Consider the following 25,869-nt stretch of genomic DNA (forward strand, 5'->3'; position numbering starts at 1 on the left):
TTAAATAAAATTGTGTATTCAAATATACAGTTGCATTGACTACTTTATTTCTGCAGGATTCTATTAATGCATATAATGAACCTGACAGCTCCAAGTTTGTGTTTATGTTGAGCACGCGTGCCGGTGGTCTTGGAATCAATCTGGCTACTGCTGATGTCGTAATTCTTTACGATTCAGACTGGAATCCACAAGTAGATCTTCAAGCTATGGTAAGAATTCCAAGACAGAAATATCATTGTATATAAACTAGTTTTTTCTTACAAAACTGCCATACAAATGTGTATATGTGCCCAGGGTTTAAGTCTGTATATACTTTGGTCCACTTTAATTCAATAGTGCAGTCTTTTTTAAAAAAAAGACTGATTTCTATGCTCCAAGAGTAGTTGACATTAAAAAGGACATAGCAGTTAGGTCAAATTTGGCCTAAAACTTAAAGCCTTAATCTGTCATTTTAAGACATTGGAGTAATCACTTCACTATCATCTCTTGAGTTGAATCATCTTTTCTGTTACTAACTTGCATTATAAGGGTGCACATGCTTAATCTTTATATCCAAAAATGTTGTGCATCAGTCTTTGATCTTATGGAGAGAACAATATATTGACTTACACATTACAAAACAAGAGAGCTAATATTTTTAAAACTTTCATATTAAAGGTATAAATTATAAAATATGTACAAACCAGATCTCTTTGTGCACATTAGCATGTTGAAAATCTGAAGATTTCAGCCAGACTGCAGATATTTTCTGATATGCTTAATAAAGGTTGTTCAAAAAAAGACACACAGGCGTAACAAGAACCAACAGATGGAAGTTAAAGCCTGACAAATTCCAGTTGAAAATGAGACAGTTTCATCTTTTGAACCAGCACTGTTAAACTATCTTCAAGATAAGACTTGAAAGCAAAGTCTCTCTGGAAGATGCTTTAGTTGAACACAAGTTAAACTCAATATAGGGATAAATGGATGAAATTTTCTGAGTTTATAATCACGTCAGACTAGATGATCTATTCTGATTCTTTTGGCCTTAATATCTGTGAAATATCTGTTAAAATATGTACCATGTCTTTTAGACAGGAATCTTAAGCAAAGTGTACTGTTCTCTGTGCAAGAGACCTCATTAACTAAGCTTAGTGCCAATAAAAACTTTTTTGAGCGGCATGTCAACTGGATTTATGTAAGGATTTTAACCTGAAATGTACAGGGTTTTTTTATTTCACAAACTAGTATGGTGATTTAAAACTGATTTAAATTCAAGCAATAATTGTATGTATTTATATTTCAATACAAACACTTTACCGTGCTGTGCTGAATGACGTGAGTATTTCACAATTTTCTGCATAGGACCGAGCACACAGAATTGGCCAGACAAAAACTGTTAGAGTGTTCAGATTTATCACAGACAACACTGTGGAGGAAAGAATAGTGGAAAGAGCAGAAATGAAACTTCGTTTGGATTCCATAGTCATTCAACAAGGCAAGTGTATTGAGAGAGCTTTTCTACCTTTGTACTTTGCTATTTCTCGCCTTTGCCACTCCCCTTTTTTTCACATGAAATTCTGGGTAAAATTTTGACCCCATTGAAGTCAGTTGGAGTTTTGCCATTAACTTCAGTGGGGTCAGGATGTCATATTCTTAGGATGGAAGGGAATGATAAATTTCTTAAGTTTTGTTTTTTCTTGTGTGGCAGTCTTTCAGCATAACACTTGTTACTGCATTATGGAATGATTAAGGCATCCCAGATGGCTAAGAATGAGTATATTTAAATAGAAATGTAAAAAGTGAAAACGCTTTAAAGAAAGAAGTGTAATAATTTTCACTTCTGTGTCTAGTTTTAGAGTAATGGAATAAAAGAGTAAGGATGATGTAACTCTGTACATTAGCCTAACTCAGGGGTTTTCAAACTTCCTTGCACCACGACCCCCTTCTGACAACAAAAATTACTTCATGACCCCTAGGACGGGGGGGACCGAAGCATGAGCTTGCCCAAGCCCCACTGTCCTGGGTGTGGGGGCCAAACCCTGAGCTTCACTGTTCTCGGCAGGGGGGCCAAAGCTGAAGCTCAAGGGCTAGCTTTTTCGTTAGTCTAGCTTGAAATCAGTTATTTTTAAAAAGTACCATTGCTATTGCTGTCATGTTCACAGGGAGGTGTGGACTTGAAATTGTGAAAATGCTGGCCAGGAATGAAAGGCTACATGGAAGACTTAAAATCCAGAGTCTGTTTTTGGATGGATGTCATTAATTTGTATTACTAAGCAAGAACCAGTCCTTGCTTAACTATCTAGATTTCTGTCAGGAAAACAAAAACAAAAAAAATTTTAAATGTTGAAAATAGTTCTTGTGACTGACTTATGAATGGCCTGTGACAAACACAATAAACAAGGAGGGAAAGGAAGTGTTCTTTCTGTTCCTGACACATCCAAGTGATTGGCCTAAAATCACTAAACTCTGCAATAAGGTATTGTCCTCCAATATTTTTATCTTCAGGAAGACTGGTGGATCAAAATCTGAATAAAATAGGAAAAGATGAAATGCTGCAGATGATTCGACATGGAGCTACACATGTTTTTGCTTCAAAGGAGAGTGAGATTACTGATGATGATATTGATGGTATTTTGGAAAGAGGTGCAAAGAAGGTGAGGTGCAAATTAAAGAAACCTGAGATGTGTTACTACTATGGATAATTTGAATAACATTACAAATGCAATTAAAAATTTTCAGACTGAAATTTACATAGTAGATCAGGAGTGTGTGTTTTGGCATTAAGATCCGTACTAGTAAGTCATTTTTGGAGTGTGAGATCATGAATAAGGAGGAGCTTTTTTTTTTTTTTTTTTTTTTTTTGAAAAGTATTACTCATTGATAACTTTTTTCCAGACTGCAGAAATGAATGAGAAACTCTCAAAGATGGGCGAAAGTTCACTTAGAAATTTTACAATGGATACTGAGTCCAGTGTATACAACTTTGAAGGCGAAGATTATAGAGAGAAACAAAAGGTAATATCTGGATTTGTTTTGGAAGAATTCACTGGTAGTATTTGTATACACTTATTGCATGTTACTGGTTTGGTGAACATGTGATACATAATACGAGGGTTCCTTGCTTGTTAAATTTGTGGAAGGCTATTATTATTCCAGGTAGTTTAGTTCTAGTTTTGTGTAAAATGTATACTTTGTATAAAATACCTTATAGAACTTGAGGTCCCTTTAATTTATTTCTTTAATCTTATAGATGGCGTTCACAGAATGGATTGAGCCACCTAAACGAGAAAGAAAAGCCAACTATGCTGTTGATGCTTACTTCAGGGAAGCTCTTCGTGTCAGTGAACCAAAAGCACCGAAAGTGAGTTGACTTACTTTAAACCAGAAAATGAATGAAATGTACAAAAGACAGACTTATCTTAACTTGCTTCCAACTATAAATCAATTTGTACACTTCTGTAAATTTCCATCAGTGGAAAATTTTTGTAAAATAAATGAATGGTGTATATAAAGGCATTTTAAAGATGCAAGCTGGAGTGTTCAAAGGACTCTCAACATAGGGCTCATGGAGGGAGAGGAAGATTAAAAGGAGAATGATATCTTTCAATCAGGTGGTGAAAGATAAGGACAAGAGAGGGTGAGAAGTCTAGAATTAGATACTAAATAACTAAGTAGATTTATCTTAAATAAACTTTTTCTCAAGCAATTCTTTGGCCTTCCCAGTGGTCCTACTTAAAATGTTTTATTATTCACCTGGTTTCTAACTTCTTAAAAGAACAACCCAAATTACATTTGATGTGCAGTGTTATCCTTCTTTCCACAATATGAACAGCAACTTTCCTCATACAGTATTCTGAAGTAGTGTTTTGCTGTGACGGTGTGATGCTCCTAACTGTGCACAAGAGCATGAGTACCAAATTGTTAAAAACCATGGCACAAACCCCAAATTGTTGATAGTTAAAACTTAGATTTCACCCACCAACTTCAGAGTCCTAAAGCACTTTAACAGCCTTAAAAGGGAGTCTCAAAGTCTGTCATCCCACACAGGTGAGCATGTCTCTGTGATATATGGCCCCTTACACCAAAATTCACAGCAATATTTAAATTACTCCTAATCCCAAAGGACCAGTCACTTACCCCAGGTCGATTATGCTTTAGGTCTCTCATCAAATACAACACTTGTAGCCAATCCTATAGTAAACCATATGAAGACTTATTAAATATGTAAAGGAAATTAGAGTTATTTACAAGGTTAAAGCAAATAAACATAGACACAAAAGTGAATTAGTCTTACCTTTCAAAAGATAATAGAGGCTTCTATAATCAGCAAGCTCTGTTCTTTAGGGTTAGCCTAGGTTAAGCAGCTGGGGTTTCTGAATGAATTTAACTATAAGCAAAAGATACTAAACTTGAAAGTGAATTAAATGTAAAGTATATCTTTGGTTTTCTTTAGGCTCCACGACCTCCAAAACAGCCTAATGTTCAAGATTTCCAGTTCTTTCCTCCACGTTTGTTTGAACTACTAGAAAAAGAGATTCTGTATTACAGAAAAACTATTGGGTACAAGGTATTAAAACTGATCTTACACAGCATGTTCTCTTCTGTCTTGAGAAACTTTAATTACGCAATTCAAAATATTTTAACGATGGTGACACTGTGTGCGCTGTTTTGTCACTCATAATTCAGATGGAGTACTGTTTTTTTGCATGCTGAAAAAATAATCAGCTCTTATCTGGAGAGTTCTGGTTAACTTCTGTGAAACTGAAATGTAAAAGCTGATGACATTTCTCTCTCAGGTACCTCGTAATCCAGACTTGCCAAATGCAGCCCAAGCACAAAAGGAAGAACAGCTTAAAATTGATGAAGCTGATCCCCTTAATGATGAAGAGTTAGAAGAAAAGGAGAAACTACTAACACAGGTATGGTCATTCTCTTAAAATAACCTCCAGCTGTACCTTCATTTGCTTTATCTTATAGATTGATATAGGAAAAGCCTGTTGACTCGGTGGAATAGACCACTGGTTCTTGAACTGCGATTGTGAATCTGGTTCTAGCATCTTTCTCTTCAACAGATATTCTGATACAAACCAGAATGAGACTAGGAGAAATTAGCTCCAAAGTGTCACAGGCCTTGTTGAGCTTCTCCTGCTGGACACTCACCATGCTACTGTATTTGGATCCAAACACTGGATTCTGTGGGAATCTAAGCCTACTGAGTCTGAACAGCATCAGGGCTCTACCTCTTGCCTCTGGCTCTCCCTAGTATCCCTTCTCAAACTCTGCAGTTCAGCTGCCCTAGGCCAGAAGACCAATGCTGACCCCTACCCCCAGTAGCTTAAGCACATCCTTTCCCAGACAACCTCCAAGAACTTGGAGGTTTGCAAAGCCGCCTTAAACGTGCATTCGGCGCGCGCATGCACACTCACTCTCACTCCCTTGCGTAGGGGAAGTATAGAGACTTACAAACACATGCAATAACCTTCCCTCCATTGTCCTCACCACTCTAAGAGTTCGTTTTAGGCCAGTTCATTGAGTACCCAGATCCTTCTCTCCTGCTAAGCCTTCAAGCTCTCTCTCACCTGTTCAGGTCCAATAGTAAAATGGTTTGTCTAGCTCAGAGAACATGTGCCTTTTATCAGCAACTGTGAGCACCTCTTCCTTTGTTCTGTTCTGTTGGGGAATTTCTATTGCCCCAACTACCTCCCTGCAGACAACCTGGAATAACAAATTTCCTTCACTTGGTCAGTCTCTTTAGCATGTCTGTTGGATTGCCTCAGTAAAGTCATTCCATGTTAACAACTTATTTGTTGTCCTGTAGCTGCTTTGTGACATGACATAGTTTGTGTCAGCAACAGCTGATTTTAATATGCACTAAGGGTTAGTTGTACACTGAATTAATTAATCAATCAGAATTCATCAGTTTTACATAGACAGATTCCCCAAACTATCACGAGGCAACAGACGAAGAGGGGAAATTTGGTACTAATAAAGTTCTACTCTGAGAAGGAAATAAACTAGATACAGAATGGAGGATAAATAACTAAGCAGATATTAATTCAGCTTCTCTAATGTTCTGATACTAGTTTTTCAAGTAACAAATCAAGTGAGCTGTTTCTAAAATGATGTGGCTGGCTGAATATTATTTTAACTTTTATTTACCATTGTTATTTTTTTTAAGAGGTGGGAAAAATGCTTTAAACTCAAAACGACCAATTTGGTACTCAACAGGTTATAATCTGGTAGCCGTTGGGGAATATCGGAGTGTTTTTTTTTTTTATAAGCCAGTTTAGTATCCTCATTAAGGATGTTTACTACTGACATTTATTTAAGCATTCTTTGCTGTATAGGGGTAGGCAGAAGCCCACCAGTTCAAACCTAGAGCTAATCTTTCTGTTAGGGCAAAAGCATTTGTGCATGGGAGAGATGTAGAGACTATTCTTGCAAAATGGACTGGGTCATGCTAGATGATTTTTAACATGTATTTTGTGGTTCTGCTATCTATGACCGATGGAGCTATTAAGAGTATCAGCTTCTGAGGAGGGAGCTTATTCCCTTCAAAGAATTTCCATGGATGCCTTTATAAGGAGAAAACCTTTGAAGGTGGGGCGGGGGGGAGTGTTTGATTAATTAGGACCTTTAAATGGAAAAAGAAAAATGGATTTGGGACTGGAGAGAGAGGCAATTTGGGATCTTCCTATGCAACAGTATTGAGGAGTGGGAAGTAACCTCTCTTCCCCTCTGCTCAGGTGGAGAAAATGTTTTCCCATTAGCATGAAACAAACTGTACCGGTAAAGAACAGATTTTAATGCTGCTGTGTTTTGTTGTTGTGCTAAGACAGTGATTCGCAACCAGTACATTTACTCCTGGGGTATGCAGAGGTCTTCCGGGGTACATCAACTCATCTAGATATTTGCCTAGTTTTACGACAGGCAAGCAAAGTCAGTACAAACTAAAATTTCATACAGACAATTACTATTTATTCTGCTCTATATACTATAGACTGAAATGTAAATAGAATATTTATATTCCAATTGATTTATAATTATATGGTAAATAAAAGAAAGTAAGCAGTTTTTCAGTAGTAGCATGCTGTGACACTTGTGTATTTTTATGTCTGATTTTGTAAGCAAATAGTTTAAGTGAAGTGAAACGTGGTGTACACAAGACCAGTCAGACTTCTGAAAGGGGTACAGTAGTCTGGAAAAGTTGAGAGGCATTGTGCTAAGGCACCTAGAGCCTTGTATGTGTGTCTTTAGCATTTATATTGAAATTAATATCTTGGTTTGTTTTTTAAATGAAGAAAACCCAACACAGTTAACTAAAAGATGTCTATATTGCTGCTTATTGCTTTCCAGGGATTTACTAACTGGAATAAGAGAGATTTTAACCAGTTCATCAAAGCTAATGAAAAATGGGGCCGTGATGATATTGAAAATATAGCTCGTGAAGTTGAAGGAAAAACCCCAGAGGAAGTCATTGAGTATTCAGGTAATTTTCTCCTTGAATGATGTGAACATATAACTAACTTGTAATGGATGGTACTGATGTAGTTTGGCACTTTTCCAGTTTGAAATGCCTGTAAACTTTTTTTTTTTTGCTTTTGAGAAGTTTAGATAATGGCTCTAAGACATGGTGAAATAATTGATATGATGTTGGAAAAGGACATGGGTTATTTAGTCACGTATAGCCACTCAGTAGTTTAAAGCTGCACTGAGATTGAAATAAAGGAGAGTTGGGTACCTAGGCACTTGTCTGCATCTTTCGCTTAAATACTTTTATAAGTCTGGCCCCCAGTCTCCAACAGTTTTAGACATCAGCCCTTCATCCTTCTTGCCTCAGTCCTAGTCTACCTCGTATTAGTAGCAATGGGGTGTTGAGTTGCAACTTCTGGGCAGAGGCAGCGCGGTGCCCTGTGGGTGGGGGGAGAGTCCTGGTCCAATGTATCTGAGGGAGTGTGTAGCAATAGGACTTTTCTGCAGAGATTGCCCATAAGCTTCTATAGCCATAACTGGCCAGCAGTGCTGAGTAGGAGAGCATCTGCTGACTCCCTGTCCCCTCTGCCTAGTCCAGTTACTTGCTCAGAGTAGGTAAACTGGCTCCCTGTCCCACCTCCACTTTCCTGTTATACACAATTTTTCTCTTTTCCTTTGTTGTTGTGAATGTTCACTCTAATGAATGATGTGGGGGGAACTGAAGAGAAATGCTTTTTCTCTTTCAATTTGGAATGGGGGGGATACTACTTGTTCAGATCTGTCCAATCAGGACAGCTCCTCATTCTGCTCTGATGAACCACAGGAGGCTTGTTGGAAGATGATCCCGTCCTAGAGTGGAGTGGATTGGCCTGCCCCTGTGGCATCTTCAGCTGCAGTTTTCTTCTCTTCTCTCTCTGACCAACCCCCTCTTTAGTAATACTGACTTTGGACATGGTGGGAAGTAGACTTGCGGATGAAGAGAGACCTCAGGCACAGAGCTGTGCGCCCCACTTTGGAGAGATCGTCATCTTCTGGCAGACATCAGGTTTGCCAGAGAGGAGTCCCATTTTGACATATCTGACAAGGTGTGCCAGAATGGAACTCATGCTGTATTTGGGTTATGACTTAAAGAAACTGGAGGGACAAGTGTGTCTTGTGTGCACAGAAAGCACTCCATGTTCTATCACTTCCCCACTGTCGCCTACGTATATAAGGCTTTTGCATGGTATGCAAATGGGGGAAGGCATGGAAGTGCTGATGTTCCTGTTCATGACCAGGTAGGGAGGCCAGTCTAATGAAACAGCCTAGATTACCCTTTAGTTTGTCCCACCTGTCATGTTTTCCTGGCTTTGGGGAAGAAGTGGGCTAGACAGTGGAGCTCCACAGCAATGCATTGCCTGTGGATCATCTGACTGACTCTGCTTGGGTGAACCAGGGGTTCACTCTGACCTGCTTCTCACTTCCCATCTAACAAGGTTTTTAAACATTGATATACATGTTTGAAAGCTTCAGTTGGTAGGAGAATAGAGGCATGATAAATGTGGGGATCTGGGAGGAGAGCATACCAAGTAGTGGGACTGTGGTTGGGAGCAAGTGTGGTGACCCAAACTGTATAGAGAGCTCTCAAAGGAGGGACCCCGGGGAGGTGGGAGTGAGGTGAGGCAGGGACCAGAAGGAGAAGGGACTATTTGTGTAATCTTGACCAAGTAATGTTACAGCCCCATTCTTATAAAATGGGACTATTTGCCTATGTTTGTAAAGCACTTCAAAGTTTCTTTGAGAAGTAATGAACCAGGTGTTTAAATATTTTATTTTAGTATGTCAGTGTATCGGTCACCATCATCGTCCATATCTGATAGATAATTGGGTGCTAGATCTAGAGTTAATGGCCTTCTCCATTTTTCTGTCCCTACCTCTCAGAATGGTATTTTGTGGCTTAGGGCAGTGGTTCTTAACCTCAGGTATGTAGCCCCCTGGGGGTACTCAACTCATCTAGAGCAATGTTTCTCAACATGGGGGTTGTAGTCCTCAGGACGGGGTCACAGGATGGGATTAGCAGGGGGTTGCAAGTGCAGGGCCGGCATTAGGGGGTGGGTTTCAGCCCTGGGTGGCAGGGATTCAGACAAGGCTCATGTATCCTACTGAAATGTAAGTATATTACAATTGTTTTGTTTTATAATTGTATAGTAAAAATGAGAAAGTAAGCAATTTTTCAGTAATAGTTTGCTATGACACTTGTATTTTTGTCTGATTTTGTAAGCAAATAGTTTAAGTGAGGTGAATCTTGGGATACGGAAGACAGATCAGACTCCGAAAAGGGGTACCTTGTCTGGAAAGATTGAGAGCCACTGGCTTAGGGTATGTCTACACTGCAGTTAAACACCTGTGGTTAGCTCATGTCAGCTGACTTGGGCTGTGGGGCTGTTGAACTGCGGTGTAGAAGTTTAGGCTCAGGCACCCTCCCCCCTTGCAGGCTCCAGAGCCTGACCTCTAGCCTGCTCCCAAATATATACACTGCTGTTAAACAGCCCTAGAGCCTGCGTTGGCTGACATGGGCCAGCCATGGGTATTTATTTCAGTGTAGACATACACTTAAGGAAATGGAAAAGGATGATTTTAAAGCAAAGCTTAGTTTCAGCAGATGTGGCTTCTTTATTCTGTAAAGTTTGAGGCTATATCAGCAGTAGTGCCATGGCTATCACTATTATGGAGGAGTAGGAATTAGTGTCTGACTAAAAGAAACCGCAAGTGAATAACATTTTAACAGGTGTTTACCATATAAAGGTGTTTGAGTCATTTGTGTACACTTAAGACGTGTGAGAAGAGACTAACAAGTGGTGGGTGTTTTTTTACACTTTTAGCTGTGTTCTGGGAAAGATGCAATGAACTCCAGGACATAGAGAAGATCATGGCTCAGATTGAAAGAGGAGAAGCTAGAATTCAGAGGCGGATTAGTATAAAAAAAGCACTTGACACAAAGGTATTTGCTGTGATTTTTTTTCTCCTTTTATTGTCCTATATCTTTTGGGCTAAACATGATATAATTCTAGCTACCAGTCTTTATAGGGGTGAGATCTGCACTAGTCATATGTTTGGAGCTCATGTATAAAAGGGTAGGGAGATAAAGCAACACTATTCTCACTGCCAGCAACTGTCTCCCTGGTCTCATCCTTTGCTGTCCATAAATTTGCATATAACTTGCTAATCTCTTCCTGCTTTGGCTGATATCCATAATATTTCAAACTGGGTGTTTTTATGGCTTAATCTGTTGCTAGTTAATTTACCGCTTTGTGGTTTCACAATATGAATTGTTCATCCTGTGTAATCTCTGAATATCTAGCACAGATTTGGGAGATGTGAAAAACAAAAATTTGAAAAAATCTAGCTCTTCCAAAGTATTTAGCCAAACTCACTTTATGTAGAGGAGGAATTCTGATGACCCCCCCCCCCCCTGTCAGAATATAATTGAGTCACAGTACTTTACTTTCATCTATGTGGGTGCAACATGGGGTAAAATGATCATCAAGTAAAATACACAGTTCTTAAGTAACATTTACTTTGTGCAGAGGTAGTTTCTAGACAGTTAATGAATTTGACATTAACCTGCACTGATATTCAGAGCTTTTAATTGTAACAGGGTTTAATAAGAATTATCTACTGTTCAGCAACTGGGTTAATATAAAACTACTGTTGAACTGCTAGTGGGATCTGACTATCAATTTTGCAAATATGACAGTGGTGTCAGGACTCAAAACCTTACAGCTGGTCAGAAAATATTAATATTCACCAAATTTGTCTGGATCAGCTACCTGTGCTGCTATTGAAACATTTAAACTAGTAAATTTATCACCTGAATTTGTCCCTTGCACAAGTTGGATTCAACTACTTGACTTATTTTTACATGGACTGTTTAAATTATGTATTAATTTTTAGTATCAACTGCATGTCTGTTGCATGTGAACCGAAGCTGATATGAAACATTAGTCTCTAATCTACGTTGTTTCTTAATTTTATGTACGTAAATATTGTCTCTTTCCCTTAGATTGGCAGATACAAAGCGCCTTTCCACCAGTTGAGAATATCATATGGTACTAACAAAGGGAAGAATTATACAGAGGAGGAGGATCGCTTTCTAATCTGTATGCTTCACAAGTTAGGATTTGATAAAGAGAATGTTTATGATGAATTAAGACAGTGTATTCGAAACTCTCCCCAGTTCAGATTTGACTGGTTCCTCAAGTCCAGAACTGCAATGGTATGTGTTGGTTTGGATCCATTTGTTCATTGTTTTAATTCACAAGACATTCTCATCTACATAATGTTTATTTGTCAATTCTATTTTTAAAACTGTGTACACAAACTATACGAGGGAGAGAACATTTTCATGGCAGGGTTTTTAATGGCCTTTGAAACAGAGGAAGTAGTGGGCAGAGGGCAAGTGAGGTAGTCTGAGTGCATGATGAATTCGCTGATCAAATGGCTGCAAAGCTCATCAGCATGTGATGAGGTATGTGTGTACATATATATAAAATGTTTTCACAATTGAAAATCGATGAAAGAAGTTTAGGCTTTTGGATGCTGTATGCAGCATCTGTAACTTAATCCTGATTCCTTTTTAATCTTACTAATAGTTTTGATTGTAGAACTGTGTAAAACAAACTTATTACTGCACATGTTTTGAGACTTGAATATAGACTAGTGTGGTACAAAATGTCTCTTTAGAATATAGGATCTTCTTTAATGTCAAAGCTGAAAATTAAAGCATAAACACTTAATATTGAAAGGGTTTGGTTTTAAACCAGCAAAGAGGTAATTTTGGAATAAATGGGAGTTTTTGCCTTCACTATAGGCTTCATTCAAACCTTGTGGTGTGTGTTGTTTTGAGACTGGATTAAATGTTAAAGAATTACTCAAGACTGCACTGTTAAATACAGAAGTCTTAAAACACTGGCATAAGTAGTGCTATTTTAGTTGTTAAGGTCTTGAATTTGCGTGTTTATAACATTTTACAATCTACCTCCCCTCTTCCCCACCCCCAAGTGTACAATTAATGTGAAAAACCATTTGTTTGAAGATGGGTACTATATAGGTGGAGTAATCAAATGGCTATCTTGTGTGTACCTTAGGAGCTACAGAGGAGATGTAATACCTTAATTACTTTGATTGAAAGAGAAAACATGGAACTGGAAGAAAAGGAGAAGGCAGAGAAGAAGAAACGTGGACCAAAGCCTTCTTCAGTGAGTGGTGTTTTTTTTTTTAATGCATCTTAAATCTATGTTCAAATGCTTTGGTGAAGAAAATTACCTAGTTATAGGCTGCATCTCTGGGTGTCTGAAAAGTATTGGGTACTTAGCACATGTCTGGAAAATAGTGTGGCTTCTCAAAAGTGGTTCTTAAAGGGTCATTCTAAGGATCCATCTACTTATCACATTTTACAAACCAGTGTGCCTTGAAGCTAGGCTCCTAAAGCCCTACTTTTGCACCTAAATAAGTGAATTGATTTTTTTCAGAGGGGGTAGCTTTTTATTTTGGGCACTTGGGTTTGAAAATCTTAGCTTTCTAACTACAGACCTGGAGAAACAACCTGGGATCTGAAAAACAGAGAGCTTTTAATTTCTTGCATCAGTGGCAATAGATCCTGCAATCAAAACTCGATTGACAGTTTTACCGATTCATAAAACAGAATAAAATCCAGGCTCATTTTCCTGTGTTTATATGTGGTTTGCAGGGCTTTGCTGTATTTTAAGCTTGAAATGAATTAGACTCTCAGGAAGCGGATGCTAAGAAAGAAAGTGCCATTTTAACTTAACAGTTCTGTGCTTAGAAATGCAAGTGAAAATGTTCTTTGCCATTATTTATGCATTGTTTTCAAATTGATTTAGCCACCTCACTGTAGCTTATGCAAAAATATGGTGAAGATTTGATTGGCAGATATCTGCCATGAGTGGAAGAACCCATACATTACATTTGTAAGTCCTATCTAGGGTTTAGTTCAACAAGATAATTCTGACCTTCAGTATTCACCCTTCTGTAAGTGTGACAGTGTTAATTTTGTTCACGTACCTAAAGGTGGTTCTACAGCTATTCAACTTTTGCTGACCTGCCATAACAAACTGATTCCACCTTAAAGAGCTGTAGGTCTCTTATCCCTAATAACATTCACTTATTTTAAATAATCAACTGCTGCCTTCAACCACTTGAATAGAGAGAGAGAGCCTAAAGCATATTCTATGGCTAATACTCACTGTTCAACCCAGTTAATATATTGGGTATTCACTGCTGGAAAAAAGTATGCATGTTATGTAAAGTCCATAGCTTTTTCTGCTAAGTAGAGGAAAGGCTCAGAGCTCTCAGCTATACTGGAAATTGACCAGGGTTATCTGAACAGTTTAATGTTCTTGCAAAATAAGGGTTGTCTAACTATTCGAAATAGAACATGAGGGTAAAACAAATGGCTGTGCTCCATGGATACTAGCCAAGCAAACAGTTAACTTTAAACATTACACACTGTTAAAAATGGGTTCATCTCCAAATAGGTGGGTATTTTTGTTATAGTGAGCAAATTTTAGGGAGAATAAAGTAATGACCCATATGTCTATATCTTACAGGCACAAAAGCGTAAAATGGATGGTACTCCTGATGGTCGAGGCAGGAAAAAGAAGTTAAAGCTGTGAATGCTGAATTTTTCTAATCACTAAATTTTAAAAAGTAGTTCTTTAATTTACGGGTCTTCATAAGATGTACTGTACAATGCTCAACTATTATGTCATTAAAGGACATCAGGTTCATCTGTTTACTGAACTAGAAACATAGTACTTAATGTAGTTTCACTTTTTTAAATGCAACAGCTGTGCTGAACTTTTTTTTACCATTAAAGTAATAAAATAGGCTTCATTTATTAATAAAAGGCTTCAGTTGACTTTTTCTTTTAAAGAGCTCCAGCTGAAAGTGTGTGAATGTTTGAGAACTCCTGGTTTATTTAGAGTCCTGTAACTTAAGATTTGTTTAAAGTAAACCACATTTGAATTATAAGAGGGTTTTGTGGACATTTCGCCCTCTTTTGATTGACATTTATGTGGTAATAGGAGCAACTGCAGTGTCCAGCAACATTTGTAGGCCTCCAGGTTTTTTTTTCCTGACCTGCTACTTATTTATAGACCACTACCAACAGATGCTGTTTGAGAACTACTCTAAAAGCTAGAGGAATTACTGAACAAAAAGTGATGATATAAGTAACTACAGTTCTGCTTTGCCCTAACACATTGCTTGATTAGTGGCAAATCTGGATATCCATAATAGATTCCAATATATGGATTAGGCCAAAATTTAAAAAGCTCATCTCTCAAGCTAGAGTGAGAGAAATTCAACAAGGTAACTTTACTTCCACTAGCTCTGTACTCAATAGTATGACAACAGCCTTAGCTAGGAATATTTGTATAGGCAGCTTTCAGTAAGTCAAGAAACAATCACTTGTTTCTTCTTAACCATGTGTTTCTAGGTAGTTTTAACTTGACTACTCTGAAAGAAAAGCCACTAGAGTGGCTCTACTGAAGGCAACTGAGTTCAGTATTGTGGCCCAGCTAGGGGATTTCTCTAATGTTGACTGAGTACCTTTGCAGGATGGGCACAATCATGTGCCATAGAAATCAATATGCTGTTTCTGAATGTGAGACTTAGTTTACCAGTTCACCAGAAACATCTCACTTTGTGCAAATTAGCATTGTTTTCTAGTCTAAGCCCTTTCTTAAGTTACTTAAAATACCACACATCTTTGTGGTATTTGAGAATTTGGAACAGAACAAAATAGCGAGAAAAGACATCGCTACAAAATCAACCTAGTTTAATACGGTACACTAAATTTAGTGTTCCTTCCATTTCCCTACTTGCAGATGGCTAATTTATCTCCATCTCTGAGAAAATATGGAACAATCATTCTTTTAGTACAAAGGTGTACAGTATAATGCTCCTTATGCTTTTGGAAAGTAGAGGCAGAGGTAAGAGGAGCCCCTGTTGTACCATAATTAGCATCTACAAATATTGTTTCACTCTGAATACTGTAACAGTAGTGGTTGTATAAGATAAGATGGCTTTTAAGTACATTTATAACCTAAAGTTAAATTGGCAGCTAGCTATCTTCCTGTGCCAGGCCCCTAATAGATACAAGTCTTCATTGCAGGTGTTAAATTTTGTTTAAAGAGAACCACTTCTGTTTGCATAGAACAAAAGGCTTTGCTGAAAGCAGAAACAAAACATAGTGACCTACAAACTGCTTGCCTGAAAACATTAATTCACAAAGGCATATTGTAAACATTTACATTTATGGAGAGTAGAGCACATAACTTACCTTTCAGATTTCTTAGCTGCTATTGCACAGATTGCCGAAAAAAATTGCAGCAACTGCAAACTTTTTATGCTATGGATTTTTGTAATTTTTCTATAATATAATTGAGCGGGTATTGGGTAACACATTGCTGCTTTTTTCTGTTTGAATAAATAACTCATCGTGGAGTCCTCCTTCAGCCAAAGGTAGGAAACTGACTTTCTGGGGAGCCACAGGCATTTCTCAATGCACCATTAGGCTAGTGTAGGATTTAAATCAGGACATGTACCCAATAAATTATTTAATTTTCACTCAGCTTAATTACACAGATGTGACTTTAATTGGACTTATTTACTAGGTGCTGATAGTTAACAGGCAGAATTGATGCATGCCTGGGCATGTAGAAGTTTAAATTCAAGTGATTACAGTAAATTATAAAAAGGGAATTTAAAGCAGTCTTTAGTAATTGCCTAATCAATGACACATTCCCATATACAATACAGGGACATCCTACAAATATGATGCTGTTCCATAACTATTTTTAGAAGGTATTCTTCATTACCCTGAGTAATATTTACAGCCTTTGCTTTTCCCTTAAATTACTATTTTTCAAGTGGGCCAGTGTATGATCCTACTACCTGTTGGCTACACAAATGTAGAACAAAATAATTCTGATCTAGCAGATTTGTTTGGCACTGACATCCCTATTAGGATTTGAGAGGATAATTTATTGATTTTTCTTCCACAGATTTGACATTTTTCACTATACATACTGCTGTTTTTCTTTTCACAAAAATAAATCTATACACTAGCAACTAAACATCAGGCTTACATCATGGCTATAAAGGTACATACACTGGTGCTTAAAAGAAAATGCTGGTTTAAAAAAACACCAAGGAGTGTCTGTTACCTCTTGTTCCTGAAAAATGGTTTTGAACTCTAAATCAGTAATTCACACCTGCTGGGCCACTTCGGTTTTTTAGTAGTAACACCCAACCACAGCAGGCAATTCTATGTCAGTGTAAAGTAGGCAGCCAGACACACCTGAGTTTGCTTTTGCAATTAAATGAGATCTTAGAAAGATAGAGAACTCAGCTTTGAGCCACCCTCTACACTTCAGAACTGTCATTACTGCTGCTGGAGTAGGTGACAGATGGTTTCCTATGAGAGGGCTGTCCCTTCTGCTTCAGCAGAAATGAGACAACTACTGCAGTGCCTATCAGCAGCAGCAGCCCACCTGCCCCTCCCAGAACAGGCATAATGCTGTTTTCGGAGTCTCTACCAGCAATTTCCAATGCTGGCCTTTGATAGGGCTCACCTGCCAGGAACTGATCATTCTGGGTGATTTTACTGGAATGGTAGAGGGCTATATGCTGAATATTTGTGCCCCTGTTTTTAGTTGTTCCAATGTCTTGCGCGATGGTGGGGCCATCAGGATTGGCTCTCCGATTGCGCTTCAGGGTCCTGGTGCTGCCGAGTGTCTGGTGATGCTCTAGGCTTCTCTTGCCTATGCCTCGGTTAGCATTCTCTCTTGACCTAACCATGTAAATTGTATGAATGTACCACTCTCGTCCTGCTGCTACCTTTGAACAATACAAAAAAACCCTCTTTTACTATAAATTGAAATCACAAGGAGATGATAAAAAACAGTAACTTGCAACATCTGTAGCCAGAGGGCTCTGCACAGCTTTCAAGTAAAAGTACTTTTTCCATTTGCTAATACCCTCAAACCAGGTTCTTCAAATTTTACTTTTCTATAAAAGCATCTCTAGGCTAAGCTTGGCCCTCCCACCTTGGTCACACTGTTGGCTCTAGTTTCTGCTCCCAGTCACAAAGCCATGCACTCATTGCTTTTACCAGTTTGCACCCAGATAGCTCAAACTTAGGGCTTGTCTCCAGTATGCCACAGCACCCCAAAATACTGTGCTGTAACTGCCTGTGTGGACATTGAAGTCAGAGATACTTAGTTCACTTTAATGCAGTCTTCCTTCCAACAGGACCATGTTAATATGAACCAGGTACCTTTTTATGCCAGCAGCATCTACACAGGGCAGTTACAGCACAACATTTTCGTGTGCTTTGGAATTCGCCCTCCCCGTTGTCTATACTGTGGCACAGCACAGACTATGCTGATGATACACAAAGAAACAAAATGTAGCTCCCTCTCTTACCTGTGCTGAATCTACTGGACTAGCAGTAGTAAAAAGCAGTACAAATGACTATAAGTGTACTCAGAGAGCTGATCCATTGAGTAAGAAGATCTCATGCTTTTCAAGGTAGAAAGCTATTTTAAAAAATTGTAGCTAATTTATACAAGCAAAATATTGAAAAGTGCTTATGAGGAGGGAGAGGAAGCACCAATGTAGTCCATGATGATAAAGTGAAGATAATACCCTTTTCCCGTGAGTAACTTTTTGTACAACATAAATACCTGAGAACCTACCTGGAAGAGAGGAGAGGATGATAGGCTGAAACCATCCGAACCAGGCTGCTTTACTAAAGGAAAAGCATCTGCATGATCAATAGCTAATTTAGCATGAAACTTCACATTTCCAAACACTTCTGCCTGGGTCTCAGGTTGAGCTTTATCCTGAGGGAGTGAATAAAACATTCCCAGATTACTATTTTCAGGCTTTATTTCTAAATTACACTGTGTGAACTAACCATTTACATACCAGGATCTTGAATCTGTACAATAGGCTAGATGAGTCAGCCAGGCATCCGTATTCCGTATTATCCGGACTGTATTTGGGCACATATCCATCAGCCCCAGTGCACAGAAACACCTTCTCAATGTTACAGATGAAAGAGTCTCCTAAATTCTGAACAGGGTCCACCATCACTCGGCCATAAATTTCAGACCCTAATAAAGCAAATTAAACACTTGGTAACCACACAGGAAGTAATCCATTTCATACATGCATCCGCTGAAGTGGGTATTCACCCATGAAAGCTCATGCTCCAATACGTACGTTAGTCTATAAGGTGCCACAGAACTCTTCGCCGCTTTTACAGATCCAGACTAACACGGCTACCCCTCTGATTCATTTCATGTTGCACAACCAATGGTAAATCATAATAAAACCAATGCAATGAGACCTATGGCTGTGTAGTCCGGAAATGATCATGTTAAGGTCTCAATTGCCTGTATGCATGTAGTTGAATATAGTACCTTTATTACTGATTTAACACTGGCTACTGCACTGTAAACAGTGTTTCCTGGGAAAAGCAGTCTTTTTTTCTTTTCTCACTAGGGGGCATCCCATAGCCACATAAAAAGGTATCCAGCATGATAGCTATTATGATCATGTAAACTACTGATCTATGCAGTGTTGGTGTAGTCAGGTCTATCCCAGGATATTAGAGAGACAAGGAGAGTGAGGTAATATCTTGAATTGGATCAACTTCTGTTGGTGAGAGAGACAAGCTTTTGAGCTTACACAGAGCTGGTCCAATACAAGATATTACCTCACCCTCCCCACCCCACCCCCAGTCTCTCTAACAGACTGATCTAGCAGACTATCTTGGTTTCATAAGGAGGTCTTGTGTTGGAGACCAGTTACGTACATAATGAATTGTGCTGTAATGTTGGCATAACTGAACTTTATTATGAATCCCTGAAGCACATCCAGAACTCCAGTCAGTGCACAATGTGAAAGTAGGTAATATGTGCTTAAGTCTTTGCACTGGCTTCCTGTTTCTGGTTGCAATTCAGCGTGGTCGTGATTGTTATGGGTGAGGCTCTCAGTTACTTGAAGGAGTGAGCTGAACTTTTCTGGTGGTAGGATCTTTCCACTTAAGAGGCCCCATCTGTTTTGAATTTGCTACAGAGCTACAGTCTAATAACATTCAGGGCACGAATCATTTGTTTTGTTTAGTCTTTGATAAACATTTAGAAATCCCACACCCACCAGACAGATGCCTCTGTATAGATGTTAAAGGAAACGTTCAGTTTTGTTAAAAGTAGTTCTATTTCTGTGTCCATAGCAAATTAGCAACATGTAGTACAATGGGGTGCGGGCTACTAAAAGATGTATTTACCTTCAGCAAATGCCACATCCGTTCCTTCCCCAAAGCCCATGGAGCCGTTGGATATCCAGAGCTCCTTCTTGGACAGCAGTAACATTTGGGTATTAAGACTGAACTCAGCTGCTACTGGGTCACTGACCTGTAGCAAAAAAAAAGCTCTGAAATCTAGCTACAGTTTTACAAATGTCAGTGTTTACTGCAGATTCCGTGATGTTCAGCTAATAGGATCACTCAGTATTCTGTACATCTCAAATCCTAACATAAAATTAATACATGCAGGGTTGCTGTACAGGATAAAATGGGATAAAATCATCATTTAAGAGCTGTATGATTCTGGCACTGGTCCCATGAATGATACTGTTGTGAAGAAGATGTGTAGCTTTAAAACCTCTCTCTTTCAGCCCATTTCCTCTAGTGTGCACCTTGCCCCCACTCCTTCCTTCTGGGGCTACCACCCCGCTTCTCCTACGCCCATCAAGGTTCCCACCAGTTGAACCAGGTGGGGTGGCATCGACTCTAGGAGTCAGACCATGACCAGTGAAGTTGGATTGATTACACCAACTCATTTCACATATGCCAAACAATGAATAATGACTTTTGGTCGTATTCAGACTAACGACCTAATCTCCATGTGCCACAACCCAATCCCCTGAGTTATGTTCCTCCACGTATTAAATTATTATTTCAGGAAAAAAGCCAAACCCTACTGCTATAACCTTAATAGTGCATATTTGCATAGGTCTGGAAATAATTCAAAATTATTCACACAGCAACCGTAACCCCTTCTTTAGCACATAAATCATTGTACAAAGTCTTAACTTCCTCTATGTACCTCTATGAGTAATGACTATGCTACTGTGGAAGGCATATTGTTTGGTTTCTTGACCTTGTCTGCTTAGAGCCATAATGCTGATTTGGTACATTTTTTTTCATTTAATTAATTAGCATATAATAAATACGAGTCCTATTTACACTGACACAGATTTTTCAAAACTGGGTGCCTAAAATTAAGCATAAAAATTCTTCCTTAGGCATCTATGTTAGGGGCCTAATTTTTAAAAAGATGAGCACTCTGCAACTCCCATTGAAATCAATAGGTACTGTTGGGTGTGTAGCATTTTTCAAAATCATGCACTAATTTAGGTGCCTACATAAGGATTTACAACACTAAATTTAAGATGTTTGAAAATTACGGCCACACTGCAGTTTAGTGGGAAGACAAGTGCTTAGTTTTGCAATCCTCTTGCTTACCCTGCTACCTAGATGCTCCTTCTTTCAACAGAAAAGGAGAATCTGGTACACATAAGACATCCTATAATACAGCAGAGGTAATTAATGGAATGCTATATTCATTCATACCATTTAATTACTTTCATAAGCACAGGAATATTCTGATTTAAACAGGCACATGTCCATGACAAATCTGAATGAAGTGTCAAATGTATAGGCCTGATTTCCAACTCCATTACAGCCAGGGTCACCTCAGTGTATTTCCATAAAATTAAGCTGAGTCTCAGCATTAAAAAAAGCTGGAGTTCTAATGCTACCTGTTATGAAAACAAATGATTTTATTTTCAGTCTGCTCAATTTCTAATATCCATGAACAGCTCTCATAAACATGGTGTAAAAATGATGAAGTAGTTAAGCCACAGGCTATAATAAACTGTGAAGGAAACAAATGAAAAATATTAGTTTAATTGTCATGGTACAGTGTAAGATACACCAGACAAACACAGCTCTACAGCAATTTGAATACACTAAGACAAGTAAGGCATTTAAATAGGTAACCTTAAATAAAAATGCTGTACCTGTTGGAACCTGATATCCACTTCAAAGGTGATTGGTTCCCATGGGTTACAGATGATAGGAAGGGTATATTCCTGGTTAGGTGCAGCAGTACATGGGATACATTTTACAGTGTAGGTACCAGAATAGTCTTGTACCTAGCACACACACACAAAATAGGCACAATATTAGAAAGCAAACAAACACTTCTCCATAGTCTCTGAACAACCAGTGCTTCAGTTCAAACTAGAGGGCACTGCCACTACCTTCATTGTAATCCTTCAATTTAAACAGCATGTATATTAAAAAGCATAGGTCTTCTATCTGTTATCTTCCTACTTAACAGTGTCGTATGTACACAAGGACACCCAATTGTAAATACTTTGCTCAGGGAAGCAGGACAGTTCAATCAATAGGAGCCAGAACTGGGAGTCAGGAAACCCAAAGTTCTAGTCTGAGCTTTGTAACTGACCTGCATATTGAAAAAGCTATTATATAATTTCTTCCTTTTCATAATTTTCCTGTTTTAGCCAATCCAACCCTAGGCCCCAGACCTGCATTGTAATCCACACAGCCCGCCTGCACAGATTACAATGTAGAATCAGGGCCATGATTGTACCTATTTACTTACATGACTCCCATTACCGTAGCATCAGATTTCTCTGGCAATGACTCCCTCTGGACAAGTCACTTAAACTCTGTCTTCTCTTAGGCAAATCATTTACTCTTCTTCTCGCCCCCCCCCATCTGTATACTGGGGATAATAATATCTATACACCTCACCAGGGAGTTGTGATCATTCATTATGTAAAAGTAAAGCAGCTGGAAGCTGGCAAGCATTAAATGATCATTTTTGTTATATCCTTGATCAAATCTATGTGAACAGACACTGATTGATTTTGTAGAACCCAATGCAGAGAAGCTTTCATCGGAACAGTCTCCCCAAATTCCCACTCTGAATGGGAACTCACAGCAAAGTCTGAGCTAAAGCTCCACTGCTGCACGGGCTGGTGGAAGGTTGGTTCACTTCGTAACAGACTCAGTGTGAAGGTGAGGTCAGGATGGTCAGCAGACATCACCATTGATGACAGAGAAGTACCTGTAGAAGCAAAGGGTGAGTTATATCCTGGAGAGGATCAGCATCAATCAGCACACAGTGACAGAGGCAACAAGACGACACAGGAATCTCTGCCATCCCTGAAAAGAATGGTTTCAATTTCTTTTCCACCCCCCCATCGGTTGAAACATGCTTTGTTATAAAACACCTCCCTTCCGCTGGGAACAGACAGTGCTCCCGATGTCTGTCATGTCTCTTGGAGATACTAGTCCAGGAGAAAAGACCTGGTACTTACCTGGGTGAGACATTACAAGCCGTCCTCGGAACCGAATCTGAGTCCTGAAATTCACCACCAATCGCCCTTCATCATTGATTCGCATGCTGGTTGGGTAGAGGGAACCTAAACAGAAAAAAGCCATCATGTCTACTGAGAATGGTTTTCCGTTTCCTTTTTGAAAGAAAGGCTTTTCACTAGTTTCAGTATTTGGAGAAATGAAATAGGTTGCTAAGTTCTGGCACTCTCCGGGTGATCTAAACCCTCTTGCACTATAGAACCTTACTGTGACAGATATTCAGACTAATTGACTTTAATCGAACCAAGGGTCTGCTCCACTGGGATAGATTCTGAGTTACACTGATATAAATCAGGGGTAGCTCAACTGAAGTAAATGGAATTACTGGTGTAAAACAAGTAGCAGTGGGAGTAGATTCAGATCCACTGAGTTTTTCTTCAAGCTTTAACACAAAGGCTTCTGGCTCAATTTCCAGTAGGATCCCTCTTTTGCTGGCACTCAACCATTTCCAGTAACACAGGGGCTTGTCCATTGTTTTGTAAACCTACATCCATCCAGCACTCTAGGGGTTTACCCTCCTAAATATGGCCTCTTATCTATTTCTAAAATGCGGCTGCCTATTGTTTTTACACATTCTGTGGTAGATTTAAAGGGATATATGTTTAGGAAAACTTTTAAAATATCTAATTCAACAACATATGGAATTAAAAACAAACAACCTTATTCCTTGGGTATTTTAATAGTGGGAATTGGCTTTGATGCTGCTTTTTGTGAGATTCTCAAGGCCAGGAGGTGTCTTGATTAATCACACAAACTGCCATATGCTTCCCCCAGGAAGGAAGGGGGCCATGATGGGACAGAGTCTAAAAATAAGAAGGAAAGCAGCAAGAACTGACCTTGGAGCTCTGATTCCGGTGGGCTGCCTATGCCATCTTTCCACAGGATGGCGGTATCATATACAAAGGTGAGTCTCAGTTCAGACTGCAAGTCAAAGTGCTGCCAGCCACCAATGGCAGCAGGAGAGTGAAAGATGTAGGAGACATAGAGGGGCACCCGCAGTGTGACATAGGATTGCACCAGATTTAACACCTGAAAACCATTGGGGCAGAAGGTTACTGCACTCGTGTCTAATGCTGAGAAGTTAGTTGCCAAACTTTCATTCTGACTTTCATTGTACTTTTCTAACCATAAGAAAACACCTCATTCACTTTTATATCTTCAATTAGTCAAATGTATGGAAATGTCTTTTTTTTTTTTTTTTTTGCCATTTGCATTGCTTACATTTCAGAGCTTGCACACATTTTATGCGGTGTGTTTACAAATCTATTTTCCACCATTGGGAGTGACTTCCAGTGCATGTCAAAGGAAGAGAGTTACAGCACAGGCTGAAGCACATCAGCTCGGGCCACAGCTCTTGCAAGATACAAGACATGCTAGCATTGACCTGAGAGTTGTTCCAAACGCTACAGTTGTTCTGGGATACATAGACATATCCATCATGGAATCAGTACTCACAAGCTGGCCACACTCTCTACACCAGGTGTCAGGACGTGCTATTATCCAGCTAGATGCCAGCTTGCAATTTCCAACCGATTGGTGCAAAGCAGCCACACTGGGAGCCACGATCTGGCCCACTGTCTCTTCCCAGTGGTATTTCAGCAGAAGTTGAGGGCACTCGGCACTTCACTGGATTAGCCATTAGTGAAGAGACTAATTTAATGAGCTGAACAACTGATGGAGAAGCTATTTATCAAAAAATGAAATACAGGAAACTGAATAGGTTTTGGGAACTTCTGAATGTCTCTAAATGGTTCTAAAGGAATTGTGCCCAGGACAGCTGAACCTTTCTTGTGAGAAGTTGTATCAAGTGATCTGTATAGCGGCTAATGCTTTTCTTATAAAATAAATGTTTCTTGCTTGGACTTGGTTCTTCAACCTTTCTGTCTCTGAGGCAAGTGCTTCCGCAATGACACATACCTGGCCATCTGTGCCAATGGAGCCACCGCAGTCAGTCAGCAGTTCAGACATAGCATAGTAGCTGTTGAACTCCCAGAGGCAGGCCTCCAGGTTGAGGTTACGGTAGAAACGCAAGGTCTTAGTAGATCGCAGAGAGTTGCTGTACTGGTAGGGTGAGGTTTCCCCAATCACTTCAGGGTTCTTGGTTTCATCTGTAATAAAACCATGCTTGGTCTGGATCTCATTATAATCCAGCAGGTTGGAGCACTTGTGGTTGCCCACACGAGTGCCATCAGGGCTAAGAGTCAGCTCAAAGTTGGATAACGGATGAGTTGAGACGACAGGCAACATTCCTGAAACAAAATGCACACAGTCCAATTAGCATTCTCAGCTGAAGAGACTGACTGGTCAAATGTTCTAAGCGTCTTGCAAATGCACTGACAATGCTGACATCATAAATGGGTTAGGGAAAACTTCATCCTTCTGCTACATGGGAACATTCTGAGGCTATAAGGCCATATGTATACTTCTGTACGTTTGTGAGTACGGAGACAGTATGTATGTCGTGAATTCACCATGTTGTTCCAGAAGTAGTTTCACTATGGACTGTGAGCATGTGAAGTATGCTGTGTATATTAGCTGTGCCTGTTTCAGGTTATCTTTTTTTGGTGGCTCACTATTTCTTGTCTATCAATGACCCTGAGTACAAAATCTATTGCTGACAGCAAACTTTACATTTCGGAAAAATTTGGCTTCGACTGTTAAAGGGTTAAATGCATATGTCCCTGCAACTGCCTAGGTACCCAGTCCCTGCCACTGTAGCAGTATAGCAATAATGCAGAGAATTGCATGGAAACCTTGTTCATACTAGGAAACTGAAACATTGCTGACCATAGTTTTTTCAGCAATGCTTCAACCATGTACTGGCACTGAAAAGGTTTTAGGCCTGAATGTATAGCAGACAAAGACATTTT

The 25,869-nt window shown here is 39.2% G+C and overlaps 2 protein-coding genes across 2 annotated transcripts in view; one reads left to right on the forward strand and one right to left on the reverse strand.

The window, feature by feature from the left end:
* Positions 1-14,362, forward strand: part of SMARCA5 (SWI/SNF related, matrix associated, actin dependent regulator of chromatin, subfamily a, member 5) — a 48,193-nt gene extending 33,831 nt beyond the window's left edge. Inside the window, exons 13-24 of the mRNA XM_045019236.1 lie at positions 57-209; positions 1,345-1,477; positions 2,488-2,636; positions 2,878-2,997; positions 3,233-3,343; positions 4,436-4,549; positions 4,779-4,901; positions 7,339-7,471; positions 10,317-10,435; positions 11,498-11,710; positions 12,582-12,692; positions 14,064-14,362. Of these exons, the coding sequence (XP_044875171.1) occupies positions 57-209; positions 1,345-1,477; positions 2,488-2,636; positions 2,878-2,997; positions 3,233-3,343; positions 4,436-4,549; positions 4,779-4,901; positions 7,339-7,471; positions 10,317-10,435; positions 11,498-11,710; positions 12,582-12,692; positions 14,064-14,129 (1,545 nt within the window). The 3' untranslated portion in view covers positions 14,130-14,362. The remainder of the gene's footprint in view (positions 1-56; positions 210-1,344; positions 1,478-2,487; positions 2,637-2,877; positions 2,998-3,232; positions 3,344-4,435; positions 4,550-4,778; positions 4,902-7,338; positions 7,472-10,316; positions 10,436-11,497; positions 11,711-12,581; positions 12,693-14,063) is intronic.
* Positions 14,363-16,205: 1,843 nt separating this feature from the next.
* FREM3 (FRAS1 related extracellular matrix 3) overlaps positions 16,206-25,869 on the reverse strand; it is a 102,897-nt gene continuing 93,233 nt past the window's right edge. The window contains 9 exon segments of the mRNA XM_045019234.1: positions 16,206-17,358; positions 18,219-18,365; positions 18,451-18,638; positions 19,817-19,943; positions 21,613-21,747; positions 22,561-22,688; positions 22,942-23,046; positions 23,836-24,028; positions 24,917-25,248. Of these exon segments, the coding sequence (XP_044875169.1) occupies positions 16,885-17,358; positions 18,219-18,365; positions 18,451-18,638; positions 19,817-19,943; positions 21,613-21,747; positions 22,561-22,688; positions 22,942-23,046; positions 23,836-24,028; positions 24,917-25,248 (1,829 nt within the window). The 3' untranslated portion in view covers positions 16,206-16,884.

The sequence above is a fragment of the Mauremys mutica genome, chromosome 5, assembly GCF_020497125.1.
Source record: "Mauremys mutica isolate MM-2020 ecotype Southern chromosome 5, ASM2049712v1, whole genome shotgun sequence".
NCBI lineage: Eukaryota > Metazoa > Chordata > Testudines > Geoemydidae > Mauremys > Mauremys mutica.